General features: G+C 43.9%; 1 protein-coding gene across 7 annotated transcripts in view; it reads left to right on the plus strand.

Moving 5' to 3' along the window:
- The window catches only part of LOC135386392 (NGFI-A-binding protein homolog), a 331,002-nt gene that overhangs the window by 207,003 nt on the left and 100,856 nt on the right, over positions 1–23,143 (plus strand). Inside the window, exon 1 of one of the 7 annotated variants that reach the window (XM_064616307.1) lies at positions 20,163–20,369. The exons of the other annotated variants lie outside the window; for them this stretch is intronic. Coding sequence (XP_064472377.1) covers positions 20,303–20,369 — 67 coding nt within the window. The 5' untranslated portion in view covers positions 20,163–20,302. Of the gene's footprint in view, positions 1–20,162; positions 20,370–23,143 lie in introns of those variants that run through there. 7 annotated transcript variants of the gene reach the window in all.

Below are 23,143 nucleotides of genomic sequence, written 5' to 3' on the forward strand. Positions count from 1 at the left end.
TGAAGACACGACGTTAGTCTGGGGGGGGCGCTTTGTTTGAAAAGCTATGTGCAAGAGAACCTTTTCTTATGTAAGAAACACCGAGTCCTAGTACTTCACACAAAGAAACAATATTTTGGAAGAATTGTATACAGTGTGAGAAACATGGATTTTCAATTGCATAACTTTGGTAAGATTCTGAAGATACAACGTTAGTCGGGGGGGGGGGCACTTTGTTTGAAAAGCTATGTGCTAGAGAACCTTTTCTTGTGTAAGAAACACCGAGTCCTAGCACTTCACACGGAGGAACAATATTTTGAGAGAATTGTATACAGTGTGAGTAACGTGGATTTTCAATCGCATAAATTTGGTAAGATTCTGAAGACACGACGTTAGTCTGGGGGGGGGGCGCTTTGTTTCAAAAGCTATGTGCTAGAGAACCTTTTCTTATGTAAGAAACGTCGAGTCCTAGCACTTCACACATAGAAACAATAGTTTGGGAGAATTGTATACAGTGTGAGAAACATGAATTTTCAATGGCATAAATTTGGTAAGATTCTGAAGACACAACGTTAGTCTGGAGGGCACTTTGTTTGAAAAGCTATGTGCTAGAGAACCTTTTCTTATCTAAGAAACATCGAGTCCTAGCACTTCACACAGAGAAACAATATTTCGGGAGAATTGTATACAGTGTGAGAAACATGGATTTTCAATTGCATAACTTTGGTAAGATTCTGAAGATACAACGTTAGTCTGGGGGGCACTTTGTTTGAAAAGCTATGTGCTAGAGAACCTTTTCTTGTGTAAGAAACACCGAGTCCTAGCACTTCACACGGAGGAACAATATTTTGAGAGAATTGTATACAGTGTGAGTAACGTGGATTTTCAATCGCATAAATTTGGTAAGATTCTGAAGACACGACGTTAGTCTGGGGGGGGCGCTTTGTTTCAAAAGCTATGTGCTAGAGAACCTTTTCTTATGTAAGAAACACCGAGTCCTAGCACTTCACACAGAGAAACAATATTTTGGAAAATTGTATACAGGTTGAGAAACGTGGATTTTCAATGGTATCAATTTGGTAAGATTCTGAAGACGCGAGGTTAGTCTGGGGGGCACTTTGTTTCAAAAACTATGTGCTACAGAAACTTTTCTTATGTAAGAAACACCGAGTCCTAGCACTTCACACAGAGATACAACATTTTGGGAGAATTGTATACAGTTTGAGAAACGTGGATTTTCAATAGCATAAATTTGGTAAGATTCCGAAGACACGACGTTAGTCTGGGGGCACTTTGTTTCAAAAGCTATGCGCAAGAGAACCTTTTCTTATGTAAGGAACACCGAGCCCTAGCACTTCACACAAAGAAACAATATTTTGGGATAATTGTATACAGTGTGAGAAACATGAATTTTCAATGGCATAAATTTGCTAAGATTCTGAAGACACAACGTTAGTATGGAGGGCACTTTGTTTGAAAAGCTATGTGCAAGAGCACCTTTTCTTATGTAAGAAACACCGAGTCCTAGTACTTCACACAAAGAAACAATATCTTGGAAGAATTGTATACAGTGTGAGAAACATGGATTTTCAATTGCATAACTTTGGTAAGATTCTGAAGATACAACGTTAGTCGGGGGGGGCACTTTGTTTGAAAAGCTATGTGCTAGAGAACCTTTTCTTGTGTAAGAAACACCGAGTCCTAGCACTTCATACAGAGGAACAATATTTTGGGAGAATTGTATACAGTCTGAGTAACGTGGATTTTCAATGGCATAAATTTGGTAAGATCGGAAGACACAATGTTAGTCTGGGGGGCACTTTGTTTGAAAAGCTATGTGCAAGAGAACCATTTCTTATGTAAGAAACACCGAGTCCTAGCACTTCACACATAGAAACAATATTTTGGGAGAATTGTATACAGTGTGAGAAACATGAATTTTCAATGGCATAAATTTGGTAAGATTCTGAAGACACAACGTTAGTCTGGAGGGCACTTTGTTTGAAAAGCTATGTGCTAGAGAACCTTTTCTTATCTAAGAAACATCGAGTCCTAGCACTTCATACAGAGGAACAATATTTTGGGAGAATTGTATACAGTGTGAGAAACGTGGATTTTCAATGGCATAAATTTGGTAAGATTCTGAAGATACGACGTTAGTCTGGGGGGGGGGCACTTTGTTTCAAAAGCTATGTGCTAGAGAACCTTTTCTTATGTAAGAAACGTCGAGTCCTAGCACTTCACACATAGAAACAATATTTTGGGAGAATTGTATACAGTGTGAGAAACATGAATTTTCAATGGCATAAATTTGGTAAGATCTGAAGACACAACGTTAGTCTGGAGGGCACTTTGTTTGAAAAGCTATGTGCTAGAGAACCTTTTCTTATCTAAGAAACATCGAGTCCTAGCACTTCATACAGAGGAACAATATTTTGGGAGAATTGTATACAGTGTGAGAAACATGAATTTTCAATGGCATAAATTTTGTAAGATTCTGAAGACACAACGTTAGTCTGGTGGGCACTTTGTTTGAAAAGCTATGTGCTAGAGAACCTTTTCTTATCTAAGAAACATCGAGTCCTAGCACTTCACACAGAGAAACAATATTTTGGAAGAATTGTATACAGTGTGAGAAACGTGGATTTTCAATGGCATAAATTTGGTAAGATTCTGAAGATACGACGTTAGTCTGGGGGGGGGCACTTTGTTTCAAAAGCTATGTGCTAGAGAACCTTTTCTTATGTAAGAAACGTCGAGTCCTAGCACTTTACACAGAGAAACAATATTTTGGAAGAATTGTATACAGTGTGAGAAACGTGGATTTTCAGTGGCATAAATTTGGTAAGATTCTGAAGATACGACGTTAGTCTGGGGGGGGACACTTTGTTTCAAAAGCTATGTGCTAGAGAACCTTTTCTTGTGGAAGAAACATCGAGTCCTAGCACTTTACACAGAGAAACAATATTTTGGAAGAATTGTATACAGTGTGAGAAACGTGGATTTTCAGTGGCATAAATTTGGTAAGATTCTGAAGACACGACGTTAGTCTATGGGGGGGGGCACTTTGTTTCAAAAGCTATGTGCTAGAGAACCTTTTCTTGTGGAAGAAACATCGAGTCCTAGCACTTTACACAGAGAAACAATATTTTGGAAGAATTGTATACAGTGTGAGAAACATGGATTTTCAATGGCATAACTTTGGTAAGATTTTTAAGACACGACGTTCGTCTGGGGGGGGCACTTTGTTTCAAAAGCTATGTGCTAGAGCACCTTTTTTATGTAAGAAACGCCGAGTCCTGGCACTTCACGCAGAGAAACAATCTTTTGGAAGAATTGTATACAGTGTGAGAAACGTGGATTTTCAGTGGCATAAATTTGGTAAGATTCTGAAGACACGACGTTAGTCTATGGGGGGGGGGCACTTTGTTTCAAAAGCTATGTGCTAGAGAACCTTTTCTTGTGGAAGAAACATCGAGTCCTAGCACTTTACACAGAGAAACAATATTTTGGAAGAATTGTATACAGTGTGAGAAACGTGGATTTTCAGTGGCATAAATTTGGTAAGATTCTGAAGACACGACGTTAGTCTATGGGGGGGGGCACTTTGTTTCAAAAGCTATGTGCTAGAGAACCTTTTCTTGTGGAAGAAACATCGAGTCCTAGCACTTTACACAGAGAAACAATCTTTTGGAAGAATTGTATACAGTGTGAGAAACGTGGATTTTCAGTGGCATAAATTTGGTAAGATTCTGAAGACACGACGTTAGTCTGGGGGGGGGACACTTTGTTTCAAAAGCTATGTGCTAGAGAACCTTTTCTTGTGGAAGAAACATCGAGTCCTAGCACTTTACACAGAGAAACAATATTTTGGAAGAATTGTATACAGTGTGAGAAACGTGGATTTTCAGTGGCATAAATTTGGTAAGATTCTGAAGATACGACGTTAGTCTGGGGGGGGGACACTTTGTTTCAAAAGCTATGTGCTAGAGAACCTTTTCTTGTGGAAGAAACATCGAGTCCTAGCACTTACACAGAGAAACAATATTTTGGAAGAATTGTATACAGTGTGAGAAACGTGGATTTTCAGTGGCATAAATTTGGTAAGATTCTGAAGATACGACGTTAGTCTGGGGGGGGGACACTTTGTTTCAAAAGCTATGTGCTAGAGAACCTTTTCTTGTGGAAGAAACATCGAGTCCTAGCACTTTACACAGAGAAACAATATTTTGGAAGAATTGTATACAGTGTGAGAAACGTGGATTTTCAGTGGCATAAATTTGGTAAGATTCTGAAGATACGACGTTAGTCTGGGGGGGGGACACTTTGTTTCAAAAGCTATGTGCTAGAGCACCTTTTCTTGTGGAAGAAACATCGAGTCCTAGCACTTCACACAGAGAAACAATATTTTGGAAGAATTGTATACAGTGTGAGAAACGTGGATTTTCAATGGCATAAATTTGGTAAGATTCTGAAGATACGACGTTAGTCTGGGGGGGGGCACTTTGTTTCAAAAGCTATGTGCTAGAGAACCTTTTCTTGTGGAAGAAACATCGAGTCCTAGCACTTCACACAGAGAAACAATATTTTGGAAGAATTGTATACAGTGTGAGAAACGTGGATTTTCAGTGGCATAAATTTGGTAAGATTCTGAAGACACGACGTTAGTCTGTGGGGGGGGGGGCACTTTGTTTCAAAAGCTATGTGCTAGAGAACCTTTTCTTGTGGAAGAAACATCGAGTCCTAGCACTTTACACAGAGAAACAATATTTTGGAAGAATTGTATACAGTGTGAGAAACATGGATTTTCAATGGCATAACTTTGGTAAGATTTTTAAGACACGACGTTAGTCTGGGGGGGGGCACTTTGTTTCAAAAGCTATGTGCTAGAGCACCTTTTTTATGTAAGAAACGCCGAGTCCTGGCACTTCACGCAGAGAAACAATCTTTTGGAAGAATTGTATACAGTGTGAGAAACGTGGATTTTCAATGGCATAAATTTGGTAAGATTCTGAAGACACGACGTTAGTCTGGGGGGGGGGCACTTTGTTTCAAAAGCTATGTGCTAGACAACCTTTTCTTATGTAAGAAACACCGAGTCCTAGCACTTTTCCAGATTATGGTTCACTGTCCAGAACGACTCGTCTTGGCCGACAAGAATGACGCTTGAATAGAACCGGGATGCCCTTTTGTAGGTGACGAGGGTGTCCTGCTCCTCTGCCTCATCATTCGAGAGATCAGTGACGAGTCGTTTCGGACCAATCCAGGGATGGGCAGTATTTAAATAAATTTTATTTAAAATACAAACGCACGTATTTATATTTTGCATTTAACTACAGAGCTGGAAAATGTACGAGAGGTGTTCAAGTCAAACCGGGACTTTTCATTTTTCGCAAAAGTAAAATGAACTTACAGGCGATAAATTAGTTTTATTTTTCAACGTAATCTCCAACTGCACTAACGCACTTGTCCCAGCGTTTCACGAGGGCTTGGATGCCAGCAGCGTAGAAATCCTTACCGGCGCGTAGCAGCCATGATCGGACCGCATTCTTGACCTCGTCGTCGCAGCTGAAGTGGCGGCCCCCAAGGGACGCCTTCAGTGGCCGGAAGAGATGGAAATCGCTGGGGGCAAGGTCTGGGCTGTAAGGGGGGTGTGGCAGCAACTCCCAACCAAGTTCCTGTAAGGTGCGTGTCGTGAGATGCGCGGTATGCGGGCGTGCTTTGTCCTGTGGCAGGGGGAACTCCTTTGGTGATTAGGCCCGGCCGCTTTTGCTTCAGCGCCTTATGCACGTCCCCGAGAACCTGGCACTACGATGCACTATTGATGATGGTACCACAGGGCAGAAAATCAACATGAACAACGCCAGCCTTGTCCCATAAAACCGTGGCCATGACCTACCCGCAGACGGGGTGCTTCGGACTTGGGAGCTGGAGAGCCGGAATGTTTCCACTGTTTTGATGCGCGTTTAGACTCAGGAGTGAAATGGTGCACCCACGTTTCATCGCACGTGATGATCCGATCAAGGAACGGCTGTCCTTCAGTGTCGAAACGGTACCTTAGCTCTTGGGAGATTTCCAGTCGTCTCTGCCGGTCAGACACGGAGAGCTGCCTCGGGGCCCAACGGGCACTAACTTTCCGAAACTGGAGGTATTCATGAATGATAGTGTTCAACGTTCCCACAGAAAGGTTCGTCTTTCGAGCCAGTTCGAGACATGTTATCCGTCGGTCCTTGAAGATCAGGCGCTCCAGAAGTTGGATGTTCTCAGGAACTCTGGCACTGGGCTCTGAGCCGCACCGGCCGGGCTCGTCGTGCACTGATGTACGGCCGTCTCGGAACCGTTTGCACCACTCAAACGCTTTGCTGCGGCTAAGTGTATCGTGGCCATACTGAGCCTGGAGTCTCCTGTACATTTCAGATGACTTTACGCCTTCATTCACGAGAAAGTTCATGACAATTCGCTGTTCGATGTGCACGCTCACCTCGTTATCGGCCATGTTGTCCAGCACGTGTCTTCTGTTTTGCACAAACCATGACCTACTACTATACTAGAGACCTGGACATCCGCAATGCTCCCAGCACCGGGGTAGTAGTTCTGGCAATCGCCGCTTGGCTATGGGATTTGGCGCTAGCTCGCACTATTCGTTACCACGTGACTTGTCGAAACCGCGGCGATGTATGGTAGGCTGTGTTGACAACGACGAAGCAGGAGAGATAATAGCGCGTGCTTAGCAACAGCCTGTGTATCCCTGCGTAGCAGACTAAAGGCGGTGGCAAGGGTGATTCCCTCTCCCCAATAATGCTATGTGGCGCTTGCAGCTTGCAGCGGTCACTAACGTAACTAACCCGTGACCCGTCTCTCCCATAGGGGATCGCCAGCTGTCCAGGTCTCTAGTATAGAGTAGGTCGTGGCACAAACTTTGGACCTGCACGTCGTGAACGCGGAGGCCTGTCGCGTGTGAAAATGACAAAAAAGAAGTAGCGCGAGCCATTTGTACACTCAGGAGACCAAAAGTCCCGGTTTGACTTGAACACCCCTCGTAATACCCAGGTATTCACAGGTCGTGACAAAGGTCAGGGGTGAGCCATCAGTGAATAGCGGGTACTTATGAAATGATCTTCGTGAGAATGCCATGGCTACAGTCTTGCTAGGCGAGACAACCAAGGTGCGGTCAAGGAGGTATCTTGAAATGATGTTTAATGAACCTTGTAGTCGGCGTTGGATCGTGTCACGCCGAATGGCAGAAGTCCATATACAGATGTCGTCGGCATATATTGTAATGTGAGTGTGATTAAGAAGCGACGCGGGAAGAGAAGCCATAATAATATTGGTAAGAGGGGTCTGAGGACGCTCCATTGCGGGACACCACGATGCGATACACGCGGAACGTCGCAGCGGTCCATTGGTCCGGGCCTACAGCTGGCTAACCTTTTCAGTCACTTTCATCTTTCATCGTTAATGTCTGCTAGTTTACTATTATGTTAGTCAAAGTTCGGTGTCTGCATTGTTATGTCCAAGTTAGTCTAAGTTCGCGACTGTGCGTTTTATAGTAAGGTAACATTTATTGACAGTTCCTTATTTTGCAACGGGGATTCCGAATCTTCTAATATCTTCTGTACTGCCCGTATCTCATTCGACTCTTTATTTCTTGTACATTGGGGTAACTTTGACGGCGAGGGAAAATGCGGCCTTGTAGAAATGGGTGGGAGATTTTGGCCGTTTCGATTAGCTTCAATTATATTGGCTCAATTACACAAAGAAGGCGAAAACTCCTGGAATATGGCCGAGTTACTTTCTTTGGTGGAAGGCAGGCAGCACCGGCGTCTCAATGTGTAACAGAAAGCTGCACTTTCTCTGCCCTCAAGGAGTTTTCGTTCGCTCACGAGATGGCAGCACGAAACCGTCGTCATTTTTGTCGCGTTTCAGTAGATGGCGCAACATGAGCGTCGGCCGACCCCTGTTGTTCCCTTCGATGGAAAGCGCCGGGTGTTTCGCCACGATTGCTAAAACGGGTTCTGATCCTGGTATCTAAAGAAATTGATTAATGACTTGTCATACGAAAATTGAAAACTTGATAACTGCTGATAAGTGAAGTTATAGTGACGAATACCTAGAAAAGTAGAAAAGTGTTCAATATTCGTACAAAATAGTACTCGACTACTGCAAAGCGAAATAAAACATTATCCTTCAAGTTGGAAATGACAAGACCATACGTGTAATGTTGTTACGTATCAAACATGATGATGATAGCACACGTATGATGCGCGAACAAGGAACACATTTTATCTCTTCATATCATAAGGTTGATTTTCTTGCGTCATCCGATAATATCCACCCGTAGAGACAGTGAAATGGCATTCCAATGACGAACTCACTCATCCACAACTGAAGACAATTACACATTTCGAAGGCAGATCTCATTCTGGACGTCCATACTGACTATAATTAAACGATGTCACCACGCAAGAAATTATATAACAATAAAGCTCGACACGTCAAAAAGAAACGGGGCATTAGAGTGTTTTTTAGACGTATGTAGGGAGTTCTTTGAAGATTTTTTTTTTTTTTTGCCATTAAACATATTCCCCCCAAAACGATGACAATATTTGTGTCTGGAATGTTTTGTTCATTTCTCATTTGCTGCCATACGCCGAGTCTATTGACACCAGTTAGGTCGCCTTCGTGGTGGACAAAATGTAATCAAGGAATTGGAAAATGAACTTCGTTGGAACCCACTTTGAGACTTCTAGTGCTCCCTGTCGCGACATTCTTTTCTTGTTCCCATTATTTTATAGTGTCGATAAAAGTTTTCAATTCCATTCCTGCACATTCACAAGGTGGCTGCTGTCCAAAGCATCGCCTCTGAAAATTAGATTTTCTTGGCAGTCTTTATTTACACTGAGAGAATCCAAGATAAAGCTACTGAAAGGATGATGAATAAAATAGCATCTGATTACATGCGGAGGAAGTGAGCATGAGAGCTGTACTACAGGCTGCGGCAAAGTAGTATGGAAACACGTACATGGGTTCCTTATCTGTGATCCAATTATTTACGACAAAAAAAACTTTCCTCGGTGGAGACACTCAGACGCATTGAAGGACCACCAAGAAATCCTTTAGAAACCGTCTCGGAGCACGTCCTTTTATAAACCCTCCCACGGTGTTTTTGAATCTTCCTCTCGTTAAAGAAGTCAACTGACCACACAAATACAGTTGGTTTGGTTTCGAATGCATTTACGAAGTGCTCTCCTAATCGGGAGAAGGACTCCATAAATCGCATTTATGGTAACACTATCTGCGGCCTTGAAGATGTTTTACGCAGGATCCTGGTCAGTTGAAAAAGCCAGTCGGACCAAGGTGCTATCGCTGGTGATAATATAGTCGAGTATTAGCGACTTATATCTTAAAGTTAGGTTATTTAAAAAGGAGGGTAATAATAGATGGCTTCAATTCTGCTATCTTGCATTTCCCCGAAAAATTATGATCAACGATTTAATTAATGAATTTTAGGCAATAATTTGGATAATTAGTCATCCAGATTACATACCTTTCCGACAGGCGCGATGCCCGCATAACCTATCTGAGAAAACCGCATCTCTCAATGTTTTATTATAAAAATTTTGTAAAGGATAAAGAAAGAGGCAGCGCCCCAATGTGGGTCCCAGGCTGGACAAATATTGGTTATATCGGATTCCCAATGTTGGCCCAATTTTTCAATTGCAACCCGACCCAAGCAAGGTCTGATACTGGCACGCCAATATTCTGCTCCAGTATTGTCAATGTAGATCCGATATTGCTGAGGCAGCAGCTCAATATTGGCCTCACATTGGTCTCATATTAGGTAAATGGGAAGTCAGTATAAGCCCAATCAAGGTACAATATTGGCACGACCGCATCCAGGTACCGGTTTGCCACTGCATCTATCACATTCCCTATGATTTTTACGTTTCTATAGTGTTTCCTGCGTTACTGGCTGGCCCATGAACTGAATTAGGGTCGATTCACACGGAACAACCAGGTTTCACCACCAAGTTGCACCGTATGAACGGCGAGTTGCAGGAGTTACACAGCCGATCACTTCACGAGCGATTTCACCTGCAACTCTAGGTGCAACCTCTCAATCACGCGGCTCCTTCTTGCAAGCGCGACCAATCAGGAGGACTTGGATGTGTCTGTTATTGCAGTACGATGGACGATGAAATTTCCCTGTCCAGTGGAATTTTTTCAAAATTATGCGAGTCACAACGGATTGACGTCGTAACGAACGCAAGTTGCAGTACGATCGGACGAAAATGACGTTTTTCCGCGCCATCTGGCGAGTTCGGTGACTACTACAACATTCCGAATTGCTCGCCGTATATCAAAGGGGCGTACGTGGTGCAACTGTAGCGGGAACCGAGTTGCAGAAAAAAGTTGCATCGCGTGAATCGACCCTTGGGTTCTGACCCGAAGATTTCGTGCTAAAACAGAACAAAACGAATGGAAAGGAAACGAAGACGGAAAGGATCCTGATAAAAAACGGCAAAACTCTTTGCACATGGCGCCTTAGGGCCCACACTGGATATCACACCACAGGCTTCTTGCCATTGTTGCGCTTCACACTATTCACCACACCGCACTAGAACATACAGAACATGAAAACAAGCCCGTTGTGACTACTGGACGCTGAAACTACCTACATTGTCACCAAAGGTTCCAGGCCTCAAGTCAAAGAAGGACACTCCAGAACCTGTTGTAATGCGGCTCGGACGGGATGTGGGTTCAAAGTACTCCGAACTCCAACAGATATTTACATATGCGTCCACATCACAAGAGTCGTCGACGTGTGCATTCGTAGTTTTCGTCCCCGGGAGAGAACCGTGCGGTCTGTCTGTCTCACAGGACGTCCTCAACTGCTGCAGAGCTCATCGCAGAGCGCCATCGAGGAAGCTCTCCTACACATAGCTTTGAAAGAAATCCCCGACTTGATCAGTTATTTTTCTCTGCCTGAAAATCCGGCCTCAGAGCAATGGCCTCAATGGCTCAGGGCCTTGTATGTGATTGTCCCTTCTATGTTGTTCCAGTCTCAGAACATGAGTTAGCTCATCCTCAGAGCAATGCAAGGTTCGACGACATCCTCACTTGCGCCGGTCGCAACTCTGCAGAAACAAAAGGTCATACCTTCATCATCCAGTCCATCCTACGGCACTGCGGTGTCAGTGGAAATGAAAGGGGACACCAGGCTGCTCGAATTGGTCACCATAACAGAACTACTCATAAAGTCTACTTCATGCAATCTGACGCAAAGTAGTGTTTGGGACAGAAGAAGAACAGTCTCTGTTGGAAATATTTGCGGCTCCTGTCCTGAGGCAACACCCCTCCTACTGTTAGGGACACGGCTGTCTAAAATCTCCAGCCCGTGGTGGAAGCGATCCCCTGCTGGCGATGTCGCTCACTATACCAATACCCTATACTATACCAATACCCTCCCCGAGGGGAAGCCGCGCTCAACTGCTCTCCCTAGCAGACGACGCTGAGAATGCGATAGTACTCTCTCCAGGCAGGTTGCGCTGCGTGGCCTTACCTCGGAGGCTGTAATGGCGGTATACTTCCTTCGTGCACGACGTCGCCGGCAGGGGACTGCTCGGCTAGAGCCCTGGACGGGCCCCCGACGCGGGCCGTGTCGGGCTTGTTATTGATTGTGTGCTCCAAGCCGGACCGAGACCGAGCCGAGAAAATACGCCAACAACGCGGGCCGGGCCGACAAACGTGTTTCCGAGAGTTGGGCTCGGCCGGGTCACGCAGCTAATTCCACACAATAGAGGACTATTAGCTTGTGTCATTCCTGTGCATATATTTGCAAAAACAAGCAAAGGATACTGCATTATGCCTGTGATTCAACACTCTAGAACATTCTCAAAGCCACTTCACATTGGTCCTAACTCCTGACGTGTTTCACAGTCACGTTCGGAAAGCTTGCTGAGAGGGGTAGGGATTCGGGGAAGGAGTTTGTCGACGCAGGCGTGCGTTCTGGATTTAATTTGGTGTCATGTTGTTGCGGATTTTATCCGCCAGCTTGTGGCCGTGGTGAAAGGGCTTGCCGTTGTCAGCTCACGTTGTCAGCTTGTGGCCTTGTCTTCTGTTCTTATAGGTTTACCTATAAATGTGTTTGATAAGCGCTAGAAACGGGTGCGTCACGGCTAGAAATACTAGGCAATGCTGTACTTGCTGAGTCACCGGGCCGGGCCTGGTCGGGCTCTATTCGCTAAGTCACCGGGCCGGGTCGGGCCGCATAAAAACATGAAGGTTCGGACCATTTTTCGATGAGCCCGGACCGGGTCAGGCCCGGAAACGTCGGCCCGTGCAGGGCTCTATGCTCGGCTACGGGCTGGAGGTTTTGTCCTGTCACCAACAATACTTTCGCGCCTCCCTACGTAATCGCCTCTGTAAGGCCATGTGAGTCCGACCATGTGTGACCAGAAGAGTGACATGAGGACAGGCGATGTCATGAGTCACTCGTTCCTCGCGCGAATTGACCCTAACTGCGCCTACTGCCTCCCATCGAAGATGCAAAGGCCGTTAGAGTCCGTCAGCCATCGCCTGCGACTCAAGGTCCCGTTCGCTGCAACATTCCTTCATAAGATATAGGTGTCGTTGATCGCCAAACTATTCAACTTGCGTAATTGTGGAGGACACGGAGCACGCGCTGGTCACCTGCCGACGCTTGGTCTCTAGTTGGCAAACACTGAAGAACGTCCTTGCCAAACTTGACGACCGACGTTTTAGTGTTGAGAAGGTACTGGGCCAAAACAGCACCAACAACCTGAGCTGTGTGCCCTGGCGAAATACCTCAAGAGCATACGTGCTGTAGTAATGTTTTAAATCACTCAATGATTTCGCACATCAAGCGCCATGGAACGGCTGCTCGCACTGGACCTACGTTTCCATTTTTTGTAATCTAATCTAATCTAAGCCCAATGAGAGGGAGGGTAGGAACAGGGAGCAAAGCGCACCCGTAACTGTGTGATGATTGGGTTTTAATTTCCGCAAAATGCAAATCGTCGAAAACTGTTAGCGAGAATACTTCTCGTATTCATTTGTTATTTGATATGTCGCCTGTATTGTGACAACCTATTACTTACCGAGGTACTCAAAAGTGTTTTTCAAGTCTTTGTAGCAACTGCAGTGACAATATGGGGTCTGAGTGAGGGGATGTCAATATTTGGCCCTACTAGGGCAGGGTTTCATTCGTAAAATTGGGCCAATGTTGCCAACATTTGGCTAGTGTAGGACCAGTATTGACACCCTGCTGCATAACAGAGTGAACTAATACGGGTCCCACACTGGAGAAGTATTGGATAGATTGTATGCCTGATTGGTACAGAGCCGTAAACAGGCATGCCGATGCTCACCACTCTTGGACCAGTTTGCAGTTGCAAAATTGGGTCATATCACATCTATCCAATATATGCACACTCTGGGACCCACATGGAGCGACTTTCATGGAATATTTTTTGTCCGGCGTTTATATGTAGACCATATTGCCCGTTTTCATCCAATAGTGTTTTGTCGACGGCTACATATACACCATTTGATCCAATATTCTTCGGTCGCCGGCAATATGTAGTCCTTATATCCCACTTTCATGGAATATTGTTTGGCAGACGGCTATAAGCGAGCTATATTGCCAATTTTCAGACAATATTCTTTTACCGACGGCCATACATAGGGCCCACTTACAGACAATATTGTTTGGTCGTAGGCTGTATTCGGGCCGTATTGCACACTTGGATCCGATATTGTTTGGTACTCGGCTATATAAGTAGATCACATTGCCCATCTTCAGCCAATATCCACTGTTTGTTGGCTGTATGGCGACCATATTTCCAATGAGCAGTCAATATGGACCGTTTGTTGCCGATCTTGAACCAATATCCCCATGCTGCAACAATGATCGGAAGAATAATGGCCTTTATAGGACCGGTAGTTCCAGCAGTCCTCCTTAGGTACCCGATGATACAGCTGTAGAATATTTACCACTGCGCCCATCTACAACGTTGCAAGCTTATTGGCAAAGACCGCGCTCCCATTGGTCGACAATGTTTTGAAATCGCATTTTGTACGTGGGCATGTGCTTGCAGCGTCCCGGTGGCCGTTTCTAAATAGCACGTCTCGATCGGCACGGCGTCCTCTTGTGTTCCGTGGTGTTCAGTTTGTAGAGAAATGTTGGCGGGTTTACTCATGCGTCGATGTGATTCTACGCTGTTGTTTCTGGACACGACTATTATCCCGCGAACAGTCTATCAACTCCGGAACTGGAATGCTTCGTGAGTTGGAGCGATTGGGGAGTGAAGAACACGTTCGGATTTCGAGGGCTGACAACAAAGACGTGCCACACAAGCGCCTTCCGTTCTGCGAAAGATGTTCATCAAAATGGTACGAGACTGCCTCGGTTTTAAGAAATGAACCGTGTGTTCGTTTTGCTTCAAGTCGGAAGCAGTGTGTCAACATCGCAGTGGACTTTGTATTCACAGTGCACCCATGTATGAGATCTTTGAATCGGTGCTTTGTGTCAAAAGAAGCTTCAATTATTTTGAATACCGGGTAACGGCGGCAGGCGTGAAATCCGGTAGAAATCGATGGTAGCCAGAACCGGCCGAAAGGTCAGCCAAACGTTAAGGCTCCTGATTGGCCGACTGGCTATGCGTAATTTCAACAACGTAGCACTCTCATTGACCGTGTGCCCAGTGTTGTGTGAATTATCTCAAACTAAGGGTTCTATATGGGGAGCTGCTGGAGCCTGGTTCCTGTGTCCCCGCAATAATGTACCAAGTTAGTGTGACCGGTGGCTCTTGTGTTTTATATACACCCATGAATACCTATAGTGTGTGACAACACAATTGGGACCGCCCACTCATACGTGGAAGGCTCCTGCGATTGGCTACCAGCCTTTGCACGACGCCTCCGCTTCGCGATGTAGTGCTGGCTCTCTCTCTCTCCCCACTTGGCCGAGCCGTACTACATTCGCGCAGCGATTCTTGTGTGGGATCAAGTGTGTGACTGGGGGGTCCTCGAAATCCACCATTAAGAATAAACGTTTAAGAATAAAACATTCAAGAATAATTCGCTTAAAAAATACACGGTTAAAAATATATCTCCTAAAATATATCTGATAATAAGTAATAGCTCCGCCTTCGTCAGGACAAAACTGACTATTTTTGTCCTGACGAAGGCGGAGCTTCCGCCGTAACGTAGACAACCCTTTTAGCATTCCAAGTATCTTAAATGTAAATAAATTATCCCTTTTTTCTTACTTCCCGTACCTTCGTAGTCTGTGTTTCAATTTTCATTTCAGCTATATATATATATATATATATATATATAGGTAGATAGACAGACAGACAGACAGACAGACAGACAGACAGACAGATAGACAGATAGACAGATAGACAGATAGATAGATAGATAGATAGATAGATAGATAGATAGATACTCATGGAACGATGCGACAGCACCAGAGGACACGTGTTTCGCCGTGTTTGCGGGTCATCAGCTCTGGGTAGCTGCGCATCGTTCGGAATTGGCAAACCAGGGGTCGCTCAGCGAGCGATATACACCTGGGAGGGTGACTGAGCACTCCTCAATGCCACAGTGCAAGCCAGTGAAATATAATGAGGGGGAAAAGGCATTAAAGAAACAAGTGTCATCTACTTGTTTCTTTAATGGCTTTTTTCCCTCATTATATTATCATCTATTATCATCTGTCCTCGTTTGGTATTACTGAGAATGATGTCCACAATTCAATTCGTAAACTAAGGCCCACAACGACACCGGGACCAGACGGTATCCCCGCTATTTTCCTTAAAGTTTATCGTGACATCCTTTCGCCTGTGCTCGTATTCATATTTAATCTTTCTCTTAAACGATATACTTTTCCACAACCGTGGAAGTCTTCCCTGGTCATTCCTGTCCATAAATCGGGCAGCCTTAACATTGTTACTAATTATAGACCTATAAGTATTTTATGCGCCTGCTCCAAAGTCTTTGAACACATTATTTGTATTAATCTGTCCTCGTTTTTTAAGCGCAAAATTGTCAGCATGGCTTTATGCCTGGGAGATCAACAGTCACAAATCTTGTATCATTCATGTCTGTCTGTTCCCCAGCGATTCTTTCTCGTGGTCAAATCGATGTAATCTATTTTGACTTAATGAACCATGGTCTGCTCCTTCGTAAGCTTAGTTTATATGGTGTGTCTGTCTCTCTTGTATGTTTCTTTGCCTCGTACTTACGGCATCGCTTATACTTTGTGTGTGTGTCCGGATCCTACTCTGATACCTATGTTTCTACGTCTGGTGTACCCCAAGGGTCAAATCTCGGACCCCTACTATTTAATATTTTTATTAACGATCTTGTATCTTGTGTTAAACATTCCACCATGCTACAGCATGCTGATGACTTCAAAATAATGATAAGCATATCCTCGCCTTCTGATTGCTTACTGTTTCAGGAGGATGTTTACAGTGTTATTTCTTGGTGTACTTCTAATTTCCTCAAAATCAACACGTCAAAAACTAAAGTTATCTCATTCACGCGCAAGTCTCAAGTAACCCGATTTCAGTACTTTTCTGATGGCGAAATAGCCCGAGTCGACGGCATTCGTGATCTCGGTGTTGTCTTTGATGCGAAGCTTCAATGTCATGAGCATGTGAGAGCAATTCGTTCTGCTGCTCTGCGTATGCTTGGTATGGTCACCTACAGCTGTAAAATGTTTTCTTCTCACACGGTATTTCTTACTCTCTACAAAGCTTGCGTCCTTCCCCGACTTGAATATGCGTCAGTAGTATGGAATGCTTTATGTGCCAGCGATATCAAACGTCTTGAGGCTGTGCAAAAGAGGGCACTTCATATTATTCATTCGCGTTTCTTGCGGAATGTCCCCGCATTTTTATCGTATGACTATGACAAGCTTTCAAATTACCTGCACTTGCTTCCTCTTGTTAACCGCCGCCACATTCATGATATGATGTTTCTTTATAAATGTGTGCACTCAATATTTGATTCCCCTTTTCTGTTAGGCCGCCTAAATTTTTGTCTCCCGCGTGCTACTCTGCGCAACCCCCCCAACGTTCTATGTCAACCACTGCTGTCCTAATGACCCCCTTACACGATGCCAAATCTTGTTTAACTCGCTCCCTTCATCTCTTGATATTTTTTCAGCATCATGTACATCATTTAGGTGTCATATTTCTTCTCATTTTTCGGAGATTTCTTTTCTTTGACTTTTTCAGATAATTTCCCTTTTGTTGCAGTGCGATTGCATGTGTTTCTCACATTACAATGTGCGTGTGCTCTGTTCTCGTTTTCAATTCAAGTCGTGTATTTTTTTTTTCTCTTCTTCATGTACAGTCTCTTTTGTTTTTGTTTTTGTGTGTGTGACCGCGTAGATCGTGTCTTGTTGTTAGTGCATATTGTATTACTGTATTTGTATATATTGTGTCTATTTGTAGTGCATTGTATTGTATTTGTGTGCGCCAACATTAGGGTCGTCACGACCGTTCTTGGGCACCAATAAAGCATTATTATTATTATTATTATTATTATTATTATTATTATTATTATTATTATTATTATTATTATTATATAGCTATAGCTTTATAGCTATATATAGCTATATATATAGGGTGATGTAAAAGGATTATCAATAGCTAGGAATATCAATAGCTATATATATATATATATAGCTCACCCTGACGGGAGGAATCACGTGTTACGTGACGTTCTGACGCCTTCCCCTCAAACGTTGCCTGCCTGCGTACTGCTGATGAGGCCCAAGAAGGCCGAAACAGCTGTCCAGTACTGGCATGATGCGTTTCACTTACAAACATATACAGGGTGTCCCAGAAAACGTGTCATTGAATTATAATAAAAAAACTACACCACCTAGAGTCATGCGGTTAATGGCATTTGTTCTTACTGGGTTTTTGCCACCTCCTCCATGTACATGGGACACCCTGTATACAGGGTGTCCCAGAAAACGTGTCATTTAATTATAATAAAAAAAACTACGCCACCTAGAATCATGCGGTCAACAGCATTTGTTCTTATTAGGTTTTTGCCACCTCCTAATGTGAATGTCATGAACTCCAAGTTTAATTATGTAAATATTTGCGAACTGAACTCCGAAATTTGCCAAGTAAAGGTCACTTTTTTACCCCACCAATATGAAGAGCGTGCCGAATTCACTCAAATTCATGATAATTCACAGTGATACTCACGAGCTAGCCCATCGGAAAAAATAGCCGAATATCATGCTTTTCGGAGCACCGGACCATAGCGCGCGATGACTTTTTGAGCGCATCGCTCGCAGTGCGACGAAAGGAGGTTCCGAAGCCAGCCCACAGAGTGATAGTAGAAAAAGAAGCGGTTCCTAAAATTGGGAGAGGGAAAGCATTATCCCAGCGAATGTCGGACGTGATAAGCCGTGCCTGTTTTATCTCTTTCTGCGATGTCGGGGAGGGCTGGGTTTCCAACCTCCTTTCGTCGCACTGACAAAGATTGCGCTGAAAAATTCATCGTGCGCTATTCTGTGCGACTTCCGTAGAGCAAGATGTTCGGCTATTTTTTCCGATGGGAGAGCTTCTGAATATCTCTGTCAATTATCATTAATTTGACTAAATTAGGCACGCTCTTCACATTGGTGGGGTAAAAAAGTGACCTTTACTAGGCAAATTTCCGACTTAAGCTCGCAAAAATTTACATAATTAAACTTACGTTACACGACATTCACACGAGGAGGTGGCAAAAACCCAGTAAGAACAAATGCCATTGACCGCACGACTCTAGGTGGTGTAGTTTTTTATTATAATTCAGTGACACGTTTTCTGGGACACCCTGTATATAAATATATGTTTAGTTCACCTGCGCCTACGCTTATGAGATGTTGAGTTGAATTCCATTATCGCAGCTCGAGATGGTTCGTTCTTGTTTCCAATATGAAATTTGTCCAGTTTCATAATGTAAGCCCCGGTGCAGCAAATTCGCAGTACAGCTAAAGACATTTCTGCCGCCACGACGTCACTTGAAAGTGATCATACTGCAACTCCCGCAGTAGACGAAAGAGGAGACCGTTGACCCTATGTAGTTTTTGCTTCGCGCACTCGCGAGACTTAAAACCCAAAGAAAGGCCAACATTAGCTTAAAAAACTTCCCTCCTCGACCACAAACAACCGTCCTCTCTGGACCCTCCGTTTTATCTATGTGTGTGTTTCTTTCTCTCTCCTTTTTTTTTTTTCTTTTTCTGTCCAGCGGAGAACAACGGTCAAAGTGCGACGCCCCTTCTCCCCGCCATTGTTCGACGGGTGAGCCAGAAAAAAGTTGCTCCAGAAACAAAGAAAGGATAAACAAACGTTACGCTACGCGAATGAAAAAAAAAAAGAAAAGAAGGTACCTCTCCGAGGTGATGTCGCAACAGGTAGGATTGAACAAGAATAAAAGGAGGGACTTTAAACGCATACAATGAACCCCCCCCCCACTTTTTTTTTCTTCACGGACCTTATCTTTTATCTTTTTTAGATTCCATCTTAGTTGTCCACACCGCGGCATGTCGACGTGGTGACAACCCGACGTATACCAGAACATATACCATATCAGAAGGATACGAACTTTTCTAGAATTGTGCGTTTCCTAGTCTGAGCAATGAGCGACCTGCCAGCCATTCCTGGCTTCCTCAAGGAGGCTCTGTGAAGCGTCTTTAGAAATTAGAAATTAGATTTAGGGCGCAAGTCTCGACAGTTTCTTTATTATCACTAACGTTGTTCTTCGTATGTGCAGTTGTACTCTTTTAGGGCTCGAATTTGTTTGGTAGATAAATAAATAAAAGGGGATATACGTCTGACTGACGACGACTTCCTTCGAGTGACAACGAGCAACATTGGATGTGGTTGCAAAATATCACTGCGCGTCGCTTCTTATACGGAGTCGATGAAATTCTTTTTGCTCCGTCCCTTCGACGCGGGAAAAAAGAAAAAAAGAAAGGGTTGCACTCTCCCTCATTTCCATATCTGCCGTTTCGTGTAGCGTTTTTATTTTCTCCCCTCCACTTTGATCCCGCGCTTCACTTAAAAAAAGAGAGGAGGAGGAGTGGCAATGACGTAATGAGAGAGGGAGAGAATACGCTTCCCGGACTCGTGCTGGCAGCAGCAGTGAGCCCCGCTCGTCTGCAGGAACGGGCTGGAAAAAAGGAAGCTTTCAAAGCGGAGAGAGTAGGCCTGTGGTGGGGGAGTGAGTGTCTTCTCATGGATACGGTGTACACGTGTACAACGTTCCTTTGCACGCGTGCTGGATGCGACTAAGAAGTTATGGTCCTGCGCAGGCATCCGCTTCTGCTCTGCGAACGGAAGAGACCGCAGGTAAGATGACCATCAAATCACATCATATTTTTATACCAATAATCAGCAACCGTGCATCTTCTCCGCTAAATGAACGCCGCAAAATCACTCAGTTCATTGCGTTTTATTGCCTACCTTGGACAGTTTCTACTTTCTTTTTGCTTCCGTTCAATCCAATAGCCCTGATGATATTGCGCCAAAAAACATCAATCCAATAGCCGGTCGCTTATGTGCAATGGTCGGTTCTTATTTCCAGTGCTATTTTCTGAGGGCGGCGACATGATAAGCACTTTTGTGATATGTTTGCTTCACCACGAGTGTCAGCGCGCTTCGTTCTTGCAAATAGTGTGTCAAATAATTAGGCAAGAAATCAGCATTTGACTGTACAGAAAAAGGAGATGTCCTCGATGGTGATCAGTCATCTATGTGGTATTATATTGTTGTTGTCAACACCATGGATCACTTGAATCACTAAAGCTTTCGCCGCGCGTGGTTTGAATCCATCTACTAGTTGCACCGAAGGCGGCAACCCGTAAATATAACATATTTCTTTAAATAAGTGCGAGGATGCAATAGGTATACAAGACTAGAGGGAGATAACTCCAATGCCTGAACAAAGCGGTCTTTCACCTTTATGAAACGGAACCTCATGTTCCAAGGCCTATTCTGAGACATTCCGGAATAATGGTATCATAAAGTACGCTTTTTAGTCTGGGCTTTTTAAAACACGTTCCTCATTGTGATCAGATCGCGTCCAGAAATTGATTGTAGGTGCGTGGACGACCCTTCTTTTAGGTGGGTATCAGCTAGTATGCCGGAATGGTTATCTCTTTAATCAATAGCCAGGGCAATCCTTGGAGAAGCCGTCAAGTGGACCCACACAGACAGCGTGCTTACAGGCTCGTGTGAGTCGTGTTTTCTACGCAAGCTTGTTTGAAAATAGTGATTGGCAATAGTCCCATTTGTTTGAGAAGAATCGTTACTTGGAGCAGTATACTGTTCCCCGTGGGTCCTAGGGGAAAAGTTGCTGTTCCTCGTTATTTTCCTACAAATACGCTGGGTGGAACGAAATGCTTCGTAGGATATTTTATGGGATCCATTTATACGCTTCTTTATTGGGTTGTGTCATATTAATGAAAGGTTTGTTTTCCTCGAACCATGGTTTGGTGAGACACAAAAGTAGGCCCATATATAAACAACCCTTTCGATGCGTCCTGAACTTCGGCGTTCAATAAAACTTTCTTTGAACGACGAAATATTTGCTCTCCTTTGCGATAATAATTTCCCACGTTTGATTCGACCAACTTCTCTTTCATATTAACGACTTTTCGTAGACCAGATAACGTTCCGAAAACATGATAATCCCTGTTTCTTTGAAGCGGGTGACATCATATTGCTAAGCTTGGATTCGATGACTTGGTTTGTATCGTTTTCGTAGAATTCTTCTGATGTCCTAAGTCATTAATTCTTTCCATTTAGCGCGCACTCAGTTTTAAAGTCCATATGAAAGAAATCAGCGTGCTCATATTGGGACATCTTTTCTGAATAAAGTATTTCTCCAGGAAAGGTTTCAGTTAAACAGCGATGAAATCCTATATTCTGACGATTATCTGTTTATTCGTGGTGAGATGTATGTAGGAGCAATGATGATTTCAGTACAGGATTATGGTAATAAATTTTTCTTAAAATAAAGACGCTTAATTTTAGGGCATAGTGATAGTAACGATATGTGAAAGTCATTGATGTGATGCGCGCGGCGGTTTTAATTGGCAAGGATACTCTGCGACCTAGATTCCACCTTTGGGATTGCACGTCAAGAGATCCACCGATGGATCACTTGAACCGGTGGGATCTCTTGACTCGTCTGAGGGGTATTGGATCTTTTGACCCCTTTGTGCTACGTCGTTAACTCTAACATCGCTAAGCAGAAATTACTCGTATCGAAATACGAAGGACTCGTTTTACGTGCGGTATAAATAGAATACAAATACACATCTCATTTTTATTGACTTAGTTACTTACTGTGCAACACATAGCGCAGTCAAAGAAAAGCCCACAGTTCTCTAATTTTTGTTAAAAACAGGTGGTTGCATTGTAAGATCAACCTCTTTGTAAAACAGGATTTATAGGAGTGCTGTCTTTTCTTTTTCTTTTTTTGACAGCGCTTTGTGTTAGAGATTATTTCTACAGTTAGCGATTCTTTGTACGTTGAGCTCAATATTCTTGGTAACAAGCATCCGCTCTTGCATAGCGTGTTGTGGCGCTAGGGACAATGGACATAAACGTGCAAAGGCAAAAGGAGGACTCGTCGCCGTAACCTAACAACCTCAGGATTTTCTCGCTTACTTTTTTTGTGTGCGAGTGCGCGTGTGGTAAGAGGAGAGAAAACACCGAAAAGTCTTCACTGTTACCGGGCGTATTATTTCCTAACTTAATACTACGTACAGCGCAATCGTTCTGCAATGAACATGGTAAGGGTAGACTTTCTTTTCTGTCGTGAATCCTGACCAATATGACGCTTTGACTGGTTGGATCTCTTGACTCGCCTGTCACGTGACCGGTTGGATCACCTGACTCGATGGATCTCTTCATTCGTTGGATCTCTTGACCGGGTTGGAAATCTTAACGCTTTGGATCTTTTGACTCGCCTGTCACGTGACCGGTTGGATCTCTTGACCGGAAGCGCTAACCAGGGTTTCAGGTATAGATTCGTTTCAAGTTGGAAAGTTTGACGTAGCCTAAGGTTCGCCATGACGCCCTTGATTATATATACCCAATCGGTGTTATATGGATTG

Source organism: Ornithodoros turicata, chromosome 2 (assembly GCF_037126465.1).
Source record: "Ornithodoros turicata isolate Travis chromosome 2, ASM3712646v1, whole genome shotgun sequence".
NCBI lineage: Eukaryota > Metazoa > Arthropoda > Arachnida > Ixodida > Argasidae > Ornithodoros > Ornithodoros turicata.